The sequence below is a fragment of the Hetaerina americana genome, unplaced genomic scaffold, assembly GCF_022747635.1.
Source record: "Hetaerina americana unplaced genomic scaffold, ioHetAmer1.1.p SCAF_2, whole genome shotgun sequence".
Taxonomy (NCBI): domain Eukaryota; kingdom Metazoa; phylum Arthropoda; class Insecta; order Odonata; family Calopterygidae; genus Hetaerina; species Hetaerina americana.
This window is the reverse complement of record NW_027286763.1, coordinates 61,718,559-61,731,682: the sequence shown is the minus strand read 5'-3', so window position 1 is coordinate 61,731,682 and position 13,124 is coordinate 61,718,559. Positions and strand designations below refer to the sequence as shown.

At 37.4% G+C, this 13,124-nt stretch overlaps 1 protein-coding gene across 1 annotated transcript; it reads right to left on the bottom strand.

The window, feature by feature from the left end:
• Window positions 1-920: 920 nt before the first annotated feature.
• LOC139688114 (venom serine carboxypeptidase-like) lies at window positions 921-7,960 on the bottom strand. The gene is made up of 6 exons (XM_071585542.1): window positions 7,634-7,960; window positions 6,009-6,195; window positions 3,347-3,493; window positions 3,181-3,255; window positions 2,366-2,535; window positions 921-1,448 (listed from the first exon to the last, which is right to left on the bottom strand). Exons 1-6 carry the CDS (start codon window positions 7,958-7,960, stop codon window positions 921-923), a joined length of 1,434 nt encoding a protein of 477 aa, XP_071441643.1.
• Window positions 7,961-13,124: the final 5,164 nt, after the last annotated feature.

Here is a 13,124-nt window from a genome sequence, read left to right as displayed (position 1 = left end):
TATGCATTTAAAATATTTTAAAGGAAACAAATATTAATTAAACAAAAGTTAAAATAATGGTATGTTAAATAGGTTCTGCAAATATTTTGATGATTTTAAATTAATACTGGAATTTTCTAGACATTTAAGAGGTCATTCTTGTGCTTCAATACTCTTCAGGTTGGCGTGGGCCGAAGGAAATTTCACCAAGGTTACAAGAGCCCTTTCTCCTTTGTCCAGCCTGACAGCGGGCCGGATTTAAACGTATCATCCGCCTCACGCTAATGGATTTTGCTCGGTTGCCATTGGTTCGTCGTTCTCCGTCCAGGTGTTTCGTTTATTCGAGTCTCCCCGCCGCCTCACGCCCTAACTTTAATCTGAAAGGACAGAAACTTCTTAGCCGCTTACACAATATCATGAGTTACCGAAGAAGGAAAAAAAACTTGAAACGAGCTGATTATTTTGTTGGAGACTCAGGAAACTAAAACCCTGGGAAAATGGTAGGGTATGGTTACGTTGGAAAAATGTCGCTATCCTTGAGCGATGCATATTATCTCTGACCTTCATAACATTTTTCATTTATTTTTTCCCTTATGGGGTTTTCCCAAAAACGAAATAGTTTTTCACTCTCCCCGAAAATGAGATGCCACTCACGGCTAAGTTTAGTCCGACGACCGCTCACATTTTCCTCCACGTGGCCACTTATTTTTTTGCTACCCAATGTTGTTAATCACTGGACCTTCTAATTATGTCTCACAAATACCTACTTGTCTAGCCGTTAACATCGAACTTTCATACGGCAGCCGTCGTTAACTGTGTTAACATCAAACGGCCTCATCTTTTCCTTCATAATTTTTTTTCTCCCTCCAATTTTGTCACCTTTTGTAGTAAAAGCGGAGGTTCTTTCCTTGCCGTGCACTTTTTTCACTTTTCTTTCACTCTCAGCTGGACAAACTCATATTCCTTGAGAAACGAGTTATTAGGTCTAAAGCCCAAACCGGCTGGTCCGTTGGCACCATATGCCCCGCGTTCCTGACCATAACCTCCATGAAGGTCCCTCCCGTCTTGTAATAACCGGCTAAATCCTCTCCAACCTTCCACATTTGCCGCTTGGCCATCCTGTATTCATCGGCTCCGTTGAACTGCAGTTTCCTGAACATTCCCCTGGACAGAGGATAACCCACACTCACGTCAAAGTTTCCATTGTAAAACATTATCCTCAGACCGGAGTCGAGGAGTTCCTCAACCCAAGGCCTCACCGACTTCATTATATCTGGTTCCAGCTTGCTGTAGACGGTTCCGACATATGAGTACAGCGTGTCGCCCACGTGAATGGCCTTCCGCGTTCTCTCGTTCTGGACAAAGTCAGGAACACTGCCCCCAGTAGAAGGGTCGTCCACATAATATATGTTGTAGATGAAAGAGTACCCGCTGAGACTAATGAAATCGTTGAGGATTGACTCCCAATACTGAAATCAGTAAAATTTTAATCATCAATAATAGTTCCGTTTGCATGTCTTGTAGTAAAATTCATGGAAATAATAATATCAGCGAATAAATTTTAAACCTATTGAGATCTAAATGATAGCGATTTTTCTATTTAATTGACATTTCCACAATGATTTCTATGGCCATCAAATTATCGTCTCATTCGAAGAAAAAGGGACTTGTAAGCAATACTATTGCAAAAATAAAGGGAACCGCTTTAATGTTGAGACTACATGTATTCATGCTTAGTTTATTTTAACGTTTTATATAAATATTATAAAATGATGAACTTCATTTCTTAGATGAATCCGACTAATGATTATTTTTGGAGATATGGTAGAATAATTTCCTGTGGGCATTGAGAATTTAATACGTTTTTTTAGTATTCCAAACCTAGGATTGGTTTACTGTAGCACATATATTTTCCATTCTACTTTATTTGAATGCGAGATAAGGCTGCATCGTCTAGGGAGAATAATGTGGTGGTTTCTAGTTAATACTTGCCAAAGCTAATACTTGACAATACTTGCAAGTTAATACTTGCCCAATAGCAAATTGGCAGCGATCATCAAAGGTAAACAAAATTCCAGAAGACAGGCATGGTGACTGACTTGGCATATATTGATTACATCGTGATAATATAATTTATGATAGAAGTATTAACTGTCATATTAGATAATTTCTGTATCGCAGCATTTTGACTGAACATTCTAGCGTGTATATTTTCTCGAGTTAAGTGAATTATTTCATGAATTAAACCAATACGCGTTCAATGGTCTCATGCTGACTATGATATTACTAATATAAATATTCTTGAAATAAAATAATAGTGACAGGAAATCAATCATCCTTTGGACGAAAATAGATTTTCTCTCATTGAAATGCTTCCCAATCTTACCCCAAAGGCATCCATCCACCTTCCATCATGAATTGCTTGAGCACAGAGTTGCTCTTGGCTATGTATGAAGCTTTTTCCATTTTCATCTATCAGGCCCACCTCGTACATTAGTGAAGAATATTCGGTAACCATCGACTCCGGATCAGTCATGCCGTTTCCGATGGCCAGTCCTAAACGAAGTGAGGAAGAAGTGGAAACGAATATACTATATTATCATTAAAATGTAGCCAGTAGTGAAATTCAAGTTGGGCAATGGTAGAAATGCTATTTTATTCATCGCAAACTTATCACATTTTATCAATAAAATTTCCAGGTTTAAACATTTGTACTTTTTTTATTAAAATATAGGCATGAATGGCAACATAGGAAGAAAACAGAATAAAACGTATTTGACAGTTTGAGTCGCCGCTTAGCTATTTTTCTTCCATATTTTTCTAAACGATAAATGTATTATCATATCGTTTAGCAGAAATCATTCTTCCAGCACATTCTCCTTAATATATTTCGGAGTACAAAGCGACTGCGTAATGATAGTTTATTTCATAATAATACTTAACGGTATTTAAGATAAAATGTTCCAATAAATATATAATTTTACTCAAAGTGCTTCTAAATTATGATAATGTCATGTAGAGTGTGAAAGCAACCGCTAAGATGTAATGTGGCTTTATGGCTTACTATTTCAAGGTTTTCCAAATATCTTATTGTACAAATGATCTACAATATGAGTGCAATGAAATTTCTTTCAAATTTTTATTTTTGTTGCGGACCAATTCACAGTCCAATTTCAAGTTTCCTTAAGTTTTACTATTTACCTTGTAAATTAATCTTCACTTCAGAATCTGGATTTCTTTTATAAATACTGTATCCCACGGCAGGAATATATTTACCTGAAAGTAAGGAAATATTGAAGAAACAATCAATTTAAAAAGAATAAAATAATTAAAAACAATATTTTTTGTCGAAGTGATAGATGTTTACCCGCATATGATTCGCCAGTGATATAAAACGAATTCTTCTGGTATTCCGGGAACATTGTGAAAAATTGAACCAAAGCTGTGTGCATATCCCTTCCCACTTGGTCTTGACCCGTCGCATATCCGTCATCAGAATCCGTGAAACTGAAACCTGTTTTAAATAAAAATAGAGTAATTAGAACTTCTGGATAATTCGTCTATTTTGCAAAGAATTCTAGACATATTTAACTCGCTTGACAGACATTACAGCTCTTTATTGAGTAGTTTAAATAGATTTAATATCCTTTTCATCTACATCAACATAATACCCCGCAAGCCGCCACAAGGGCGAGTGGCGGGGGGTGTTAGGTCACCACCCGCCTTTTAAACAAATTGATCTGATTGTAACGCAATTTTAAGAACTTCTTTGATAAGTCAGCGGATTATACGTATTTTGTGATATCTAAAAACATATCATGACACACTCAGTACCTTACAAGTTCATGATTTATTCAAAAAACCGCATGCCACAATTATAAAATATTTTTTAGTTTAATTTAACACCATTGCATTTTAATAACTTGGACGGCAGACTTCTTGGGTGTATTTTATGCTCTCTCTCTCAGCCGAATATTTTATACTTGAGGTTATGTCCAGTCATGTCTTTTAAAATTTACAGATTGGCACAAAGGGAGTAATGTGAGAAAGAAACGGCTTGAAATCCAGGAAACACCCAATTTGTTGCAAAATCTATGTAAAACATAATAAATACTAGTGATAGGAGAAAAATAGCTTGTTGTGCTCGTTGATGAAATTTCTATTTTGAATTAATATGAGATTGTTACTGGCAATTTTAATTCATTTCAATTTGTTTTACCGCTAAAAAAATGGATTGGTTCTTTTTTTCTAAAAGATTTGTTTAAAGATGAGTTTCTTACCAAAACCATTGACCAATCGTTATCCACCATGCAGAGATTCTGTATCCAATCACAAATTTAATGAGATTTCTTCTGGCATTGCGTGGCATTCCTAGTTTAAAAGTTGTGAACTGTGCACTGACATCACAACAGCCTTTTTGCCGTGGAAAGTTATCTATTTGCTGCTGCTTTTCACTCACCGCCCCCTTCCATCTCTCTCATCTTCAATCGACGTGCACCTGAAGCCGCAAGTGGCTGAGAATTACTGCGGTCATGATATAGCTTCGGGGCAGAGACCTTGAGACGCGCACGATCGGTTACTCTTTTCTCGCCTCAAGGTTTTGTAAGGACGACATCACGGAAGCCACGCAACCCAATCAAAGTGCGAATAAAAAGAACTTTAGTCCGAAGAAACGATTTTTAAGCGGTGCTTCTATGTATCCCACGGCCACGAAAACCGATGAAGACTATTATGTGATCTCCTCAATGCTTGTTTGGGATAATATGGGTAAATATAGCCAGACAAAGGTGTCATTTATTCACCTAAACGTTTTTTATTTAAAAGAATACCATCTGTAACGCTCTCTTTTAATAAAAAGCTATGCAACGTAAATTGGAAATCATTTCATTGTCGATCCCTCACAGTATATAGAAAGATATCTGCTAAGTTGCAAACACCAGCCTTAATGAACAAAGATAGTAGTAGGCAGTAGTAAATCAGAGGAGGTGACTGATATCAGAGGTCATTTGTATAGTTAGGGATAGGTTGGTAATTTAGTATAGGTAGGATTTTCAGGTACTGAAAACGTATGGATAGACAGGAATCCAGCGTCGGCATCAGCCTCCTTTCACCGAAAGAAACTATACAGTCCATAAATTAATATCCCAGCCGACGGACGGCGCACTTCAATTAAGAGTCCTCTCCACATATCAAGCCAGGTAGAGACCAAGATATATATTTAGACCAGAGGCTTCCCCAAATAGCGATGTGCAGGCTCATTAAAACATTCCACGGTTTAAAATGCATATTTCTTTTAAGTATTTTAGTTTTTATGGTCAGGAGATGATGAATCCTCAGCTGTCAAAAACTTCCGCAATGGACCGATGAAACAATTCAGTTGCAAAAAGTGTTGTGTTTTTCTATGATCTTAGTATGCAAAAAATACTGTTATCATTCCATTCAGGTACGGATTCTATATTAGGTCTTGAGCTTAGCGTAGCATGGATTGTTTGCTTTGTGATAAAAATACCAAATTTTACCTTCCCTTAGTAGGGTCCATGATAATTTAATGAAATTGTTTCTGTAAACTTGAATAGTCACTTTTACTCTTTCGGTTATTTATTTATGAGAGAGGAGGTTCATTTGAAGAGCTCACGACTTGCAATAACATTTGGCGATAAAAAATTTAAAAATCAACTGTTGCATAGGTCTTCTCATTTGACATTTTAATCGTAAATCAATTAAACTCTGAGACGCACCGGCTTGTAAGCAAACATAATTAATAGTAACTATATTATTTGCCTGCTTGCAATTAATAAGTATTTATGCTCTAAGAATGGCGTGAGTACTCAAAAAAAAACTGGCAAAATATAACATGAATGTTTATCACCATAGTGCAGAGTATAATCTACAGTTTAGTATTGTTTACTAATTCTCGTAATAGCGAAAAGGGAGATTGGGAAAAATACGATTTCTCATCATATTGACGAGAAAGAAATATGTCACTAAAAGCGAGAATCACTAATGTGATGGTGGGTGCAATAATTCACCTGTGCCCACTGGCTGGTCGAAGAAAATGACGGAATGATTCATCGTCCAAGAGTAAGGGTTGAGGGAGAGTGTTTTGTCATCGTCATTGATGAAATATGGTCCATTCTCCGTGAACAAACCGAAGAGTGATGACACTCCAGGACCGCCTTGAAGCCAAAGAAGAACTGGTGAATTCTCAGGTTCATTCTGGAATGATAAGACGAAGGTATTGTCATTTCGGAAATAGAGTTGGAAGATTCTTTTCTCTGTTTTTTTGGAAGAGGAAATTTTTCTATCACTCGAACTTACTTCATACTCTATACCCCTCATGCTGGCATAAGTAAACTTACATGACACGCGCGGAAATTTCCCTAGCTCTTTATATTAGACAAAAGTTTCTCCTCTGTAGAATATAATTAGAAGATGGCATCAACCAAAATGAAACATAATTTGGGATGGCTGCCCCATGAATATTTCAGCATCACATAATAAAAGATAGAATGCATGCAGACGATCACGCGAATCGGAACGATTCAAAGTACTAGAAGTCGAATCATTCAACAGATTTTTATTGTTACAGTCCACCGTGTGATGTAAACACACTTTATTGAGCGCCAAGATACTGCGGAACACTAATGACACCAGCCACTCATCGGTACAATATAATTTTCCTTTAAATTTCAACTTCTTCCCTATCAATGGCATATACTTAATCTCTATTTCTCTATGAATTTATTCTAAACGTTTTAAGCTTAAAAAATTCTTTCCTCTGATGCAGTTCACCAAATGCAATGTAGTTTCAAGAAAAGTCACCGTTACATTCCTCGCGTATATGCCATCAAATGATTTAAGCATGGTTTCAAGTATTTAAAATACGTTCACTTGTAAAAAAAAGTCCCTGGCGTATTTTTTTCTCCACGTTAGTTTGCACTCCATGCATTTCCTAGCGCATGCCGAAGAGTGGCGGGCAAACGGGTCAAGTAGTTCAGTCAGATTGTTTATTGAAGAATTATCTTGAATATATATTCAACAGATTCAGGTGAAAAGAAGTGGAAGTTCGCCATTATGAGAAAAACAGATTTGTACGCTGCCACAGATTTATTTATGACGTACAAAGCGTTTCAGTTCATCGAACCATATTCATATGCAAGACAAGATTTAACCTGCCCTAAATATTCCAAATGGAGTCAGGATGCTTATAGGTAGTCATAGACTAAAAATTAGTGATCATACCACCATAATTTATCAATCAATACTCGAAATTAGCAACCATGTCCTCGTTCTCATTGAGGACTTTCCTGACCTGGGCTACCAGGCAGAAGAGCGGCTTGATAGAGGTAATAATTATTACTATTATCCCAGCGCTTAAAATCTCATCCCATTTGCATTAATTTGAATGTGCATCTGAAGGTATTTCAGTCATAGGGATAATGAAAAAAATAATTTGATGTTTCGCAATATGTTCGTCATTATGAGTTTTTTGTAACAGTTTATGCTAATAACTAATGCGACACACAAAAAACGTCAATAACAATACCACGTGACTATAAGTGAAGTTTATAACCCCGCGTATTTCACGGAATCTGTTGTCAGTAGACGGAAACAGGGAGAGTATTTTAGTTCAGCGGAGAGAAAAAAAACTTACCATGGCCGGGAAGAACCAAAAGAACAGGTTGGAATTGTATGTCTCGTTGACTGTAAGGTACCCAGAATAACTCTTGATCGCCTGCACCGTCGGGTCATCTGTGAGATCCTTGACTTCAGCCAGTTTCCTAGCCTCGTCAATTTGGCCTTTTTGGATGAGAGGGGTCAGTATGAGTCTTTCACCAACGTCCCCGGACCCAGGGATTGGTTCCCATCTTGGGAATGGCTGAAGCCAAACTCTGTTGTCGGACTCCTTGGCTTTTCCAACGGCGGCACCAGACGCCGCTGTCAGACAAATTGCCAACAGCGTGATCAATGACGACTTCATGACTGCTGCTCTCTGCCGATGGACGTTCGAGGTGCGAATTGATTTATTTCCTCTTTGAGGCAGCCTTATTTATCCAATATCGAGGGGACGTTTGCACAATACATGGTGGAACTTCGGGATGCTCCACAAAGACGTTTTTTTCATACTCGCGGGTCAAAAGAATGCTAGATATCCATCACGATATTTTCACTCCCGTATCCAAGGAAAGCAATCGTGATAACGCATCTAAAATAAACTCACTCTGCTTTGTGTTACGATATTATTTGATTGGCCAACTTTGGATTCGGTTCTCGATACCGTTCCATTCAGATGGACTATGAAGACACTTTTGAATGTCCTTCCTTTCAGCATATTTGTGATATGAAATGATATCATGAATTTTATAATTGATTCCGGAAGCTAAACACATACTGTCATTCCTTACGGAGAGAGATACTGTTTTTCATTGATGGCAAATAGTTATAGTCACGTTACATACTTTACTAATCGCCTGATGCTACAAATTCATAGCTACTTGTTTAACTATCTCGTGGAGTAGTTCAGAGGCCCTTAGGTTTAAAACCCTGTGATGTCTGACAAATGTGCGTTGTTTTGGATATTATTGCCCTGAAATTTGCTATACAACCACATTGTGCCATAAAGAAAGTGATTCCACACTTCTTTGATTGCGTGAATTTCACTTGACTAAATTCATAGCGATCTTTACCCTTACCTATCAAAATGTACCTTCGGGCAGATTACTGCGCATGGAATGAATATCAAGCACCTTCCTCATATTGATGGAAGGCTCCATTTTACTGGGTGAGGTGAAAACTTATTTCCTTTGATACAATACACCCTTCTTAAAAATAATTAGAAATAGCATCAGGATGGAAAAATTCTAAAAATATTAATAACTAAATTTGATAATACCGCTTAAGTGCTAAAAAATTGAACAGACAATAAATATTTTAGAAATTGTTTACTACAGCAAGGGTATGCCAGTGGGGAGAGCTCTGTGACACAGATCGGAGGGCCCGGTTGACAATTCCCGGTGTAGCCTCAGGGATCCTTTAGCTTCCTCCAAACTGCGTGATTTTTCGAGTACCAAATCTTTCTGAGAAACCGCATGTGGTACGGGGAAAAACCCTCCCCTCCAGTAACACCTTCAGTAAACCTAATACGTGCATTTCACTCAAGAATACACATTTCACTTTAAGAATTTCGTCAACTATACACTCACCTACCAAACCAATATTTGGGAGTTGACTACATTTTTTCAGTATACGAGTATTCATTAGAATGGAATACTATTATTATATAGTGGACAGTAGTTATTCGTCCAATCATAATAAACAGTATATGTTTACTAATTATAGTGAGCAGTGATTTTGATAAGATTGCTCTAAAAATGTAAACACACACAAAAGTTTTGAAAAGACTGGGAGGCTAACAGTATCTTCAGTTTATGAGGGAGAAATGCTGATTATGAAGAAAATAATTTACACAATAACATTATAAGGGAATAATGACCTATTTTCCCTGAAGAGCATTTTACGCAGTGCCTACATTTAAGTAATGCATTGATAACATTTTTAATTTAAGGAGACCAAAGTATTATATTCAAGACATACATTTTATTTTTAGTAGAATTTGGCTTGGTTCACAAGATACGAGCTTAACATTTCATTCATTAAAGGTTTTAATTTGGGGATGCAGGTTTTTTAATGGAGATGGCATAACTTTATTTCGGGCCATATGATTACAGCGTGAACTTCAGTGAGCAATGAGTTGGGGGTTAGTAGAAGAAGAGATAAGCATATGGATGTCTCACTAAAGGAAAAGAGGGAACTGGGCCTACTAGGTTTGTATAAAAAGTCTCAGTAACAATTTTTCCAGACTTGTGCGTGAAGTAAATGCCATGTATCATTCTCCTCTGGCCGATTATGAGTAAATAAACGAATCTATGAAATGCGTTGTGTTGCAAGCATGCATTTTAAACTAACTTAAATCTTTATCTCTCATTAATTTAACTGAAAAGAATTTCCTGGGCTGAGAAATAGTTTTTTAGTTTCAATTCCAATTACACAGAAAATAACCCAACTTTGCAATTCATTCTCCTGACTCCTATCATCTGTATTACCCAAGGGAAGCAGAAGTTTCTTCTTTATCAAATTACATGCGATGATATCCATCTATAGTTTATTTTATATTTGTCTTTATCATGACGTAACATTTACTTCACAAGAATCACACTAAAAATGACATTTTCTACATAAATTGAAGATAACTCCAATATGTGTGTAAATACACTTGTAATTTCACAAAAGTTAGAGGTAAAAACTATGAATATGTACAGATTTTTGAGCAACGGGTTGTAATTTTGATAAAGCTATGGAGAATATCAAAACCGGTCCAGTGTTTTAATATAAAGTGGAAAATTAGAAAGTTTTCTTTTCAAATAATGAGTAATTCCCCAAAGTGAAAGTGAAAAAAATAGATGTATTCGAAAACAAGATGACTAAGTGGTTTTTCGTAAAGATGGACTATCAACGTACGGACATTCTTATCTATGTTATAAATAGATAACGTGTCTTCTCGATTTCCGTTCTATTTCAGTTCATTTCCAGATGTGGTGTATTTTTCAGTCCCCACCTTGGCATCGTGTAAAGAGAATTGTGAATTGTGCCTTCACTGTCCATCAAGTGGAGAATTCAGGTTCATTTCCAATTACACATTTTGTTAATATGACCGACCTCATATCTGTTTATATATGTCAATATCTTCATCTCATCGTTCGTGATAGTTCATTCATGATCTCGCCGGTCATCAGTCTCCAACTACTACGACTAAAATCATTATTATGAAATTCTTATGGAGTTGGAACGGGAATCATAGGAAGAATAACGATTCAATTCTAGGTGTAACTTACTAAATAAATGCAGATCCGCATGTTTCAGAACCGAGGCATCGCAAATTATTCGCAGTCCTACAAGCATTGGTCGCTTGGATCATTTAAATAAAATTCGGGAAGGAAATATATGCCTGAAGTAGCAGACTCCTTCTTCCCACGGACAATACGGGATAGCAACTGCAGGGTTTTAGATACCAAAAATTCCACAGTGCCACCCTCAGCGTCTAGGGAATATTTTGTTCTACTCAATTACATGCACCTTCACTAACCTCCTGTGTTTTGTTGTCAAAACCCTTTCTTTCCACATGACCTCATTAGAATACCTTCAAATAATTTAATAGTCTTTACCGTATTGTTTGCTCCGCCTTTTCAGTTTTTAAGTTCTCCCTTCCATTCCTCGTTTCTCTCCGTGGGGGGACCCTTTCGCTGTCTGCAGCGTTGGGTCACATTCCCTGCCTGTGTCCTTGGCGAGAGGCCGTTGCATGTCCATGCGGTGGTGAAAATTCGCCTTGCTACTTTTCAAATTTTAGCTTGCACATTATTGGATAAATTTGTTACTTCATCCTAGGGTGCAATTCTTTGTTAGATGATAATATATGTATTTGCATGCGCCAAGAATTAAATTATTTTTGTATGAATACATACGCCAAGGTGGGTATAGTTTTGCATGCATGTGTTGATTTTGCATGCCGTTTTGTTCCTTTTTACGGTTGATGACCTAAAACCCCCCGCCACAAGCCCATGCGGTGGCTTGCGGGGTAATATGTAGATGTAGATTTCTAAAGGTATTAACAACCATGCACTACTAATTACCTCCTATTGTATAGTTTATTGTAGCTTAACCTAGTGAAATATTAATAGGAAATATTTTATAATTATTATTTAGAATATTAGTGAGCGAGGTAGAGGAAAGAAGACGATGGACCTTTTAGGCGGTATGAAGGCAGATAGAAGTTTCAGGAAGAGGGCAAGTTTCAAGATGAAGGAAACTCTGTGGGATAAACAAGTGGAATTTCTCGTGGTACTTCGGAATCACCAAATGTTATCATAGCCAAAGGATGGACGTCGTATTCTACATAATTACCTGCCCAGTACGAGTATCTCAGTGGTAAGCGTTAAATCAAATTGTAAAATGTAATGGGGAAGTACCTTGATCGTTCTGTTGTATAGATTTATTTCAGATATTGCTACAATGCCTCAAAATTCTTCACTATATCCCTTGAGCGTCGACAACCTCTTGCCAATGGCTTTTCCACGACTCGGAAGCTCCCTGGTAGGTAGATTTCGGAAGGTCGTTAAGGGTATGCGTGCCAGCCTCTCTGACTCAGGGTCCCATGGTGCCCTTTGCGGGAGAATTTCGATTTTAGAAATAGGAAATAGTCTGCTGGAGCCAAGTCGGGAATCTAAGGGGTGTGAGGAATTCTCGCGATGCCGTTGTAGAAGGTGTTCACAAGCAGACTCGACTCGACTCTGCTCTTGGCCGTCCGTCGAGACCTTCGGGGAGAGTTAAGCGCAAATCTTTCACATCGCCAAATTTTCAGTGATAATGGTGTACACTGTCATCTTATCAATACCAATTCAATCTGCGATCATGCGCACATTTAACAGACAGTCTGAAATCAGTATCTCACGCAATCGCCAGGAAAAAATTGTTGCTGTTACTTTTTATGCAAACCTTTGTTCTTACTGTCGTACTTTTCTTCAGAGTTTGCTTTATTCTGCATGTTTCATAACATCAAGGGCAATACTTTGTCATCTATTATTAAAATAAGAGTTCAAATGGCTTCGATAGAGGACGGTAGAAAAGCAGAAAGCTAATGCAGCCGCATTCTTATGGAATTATTGACTGTTCTCATTAATAACGATGCATGCAGCGTTTTGCTGACGTCTTTATTGCGATAAAATATCAGTGGTCAGAATGGAATACCTACTGGCTACAGGAGATTTCCACCAAATAAGTGCATGATAAATACATTTTTAAAGATATTGAATGATAAAAATTGCATTAATGTGGAATAAACTTCGCTTCAGGTGTGATTACCAATAGGCCCATGTAATGGGATCCGACTTTACTATATTGTATGATCTAACCTGTAGTTTTTAGCTTTAATATATAAGTTGGAATAAAAATGTCTGCAAAAATGTGGCATGTGGGAACGTTACTTTATAGAGTATTTACTGCTCGTAGGAAAAGGTCCATTCGTGAGAATTTCGTGTACATATTTGTGCAGATTAGGGACGTGAATAGAGCGCCGGAATATTGACCAGAGA

What these genes read in the sequence shown, in the direction of transcription:
- LOC139688114 (XM_071585542.1), bottom strand. Translation starts at nt 7,960, where the DNA reads ATGAAGTCGTCATTGATCACGCTGTTGGCAATTTGTCTGACAGCGGCG. An exon ending in CGACCAGCCAGTGGGCACAG is followed by an intron (nt 3,494 to 6,008) that starts GTGAATTATTGC and finishes TATTTAAAACAG; the next exon opens with GTTTCAGTTTCACGGATTCT. An exon ending in GGTGGATGGATGCCTTTGGG is followed by an intron (nt 1,449 to 2,365) that starts GTAAGATTGGGA and finishes TACTGATTTCAG; the next exon opens with TATTGGGAGTCAATCCTCAA.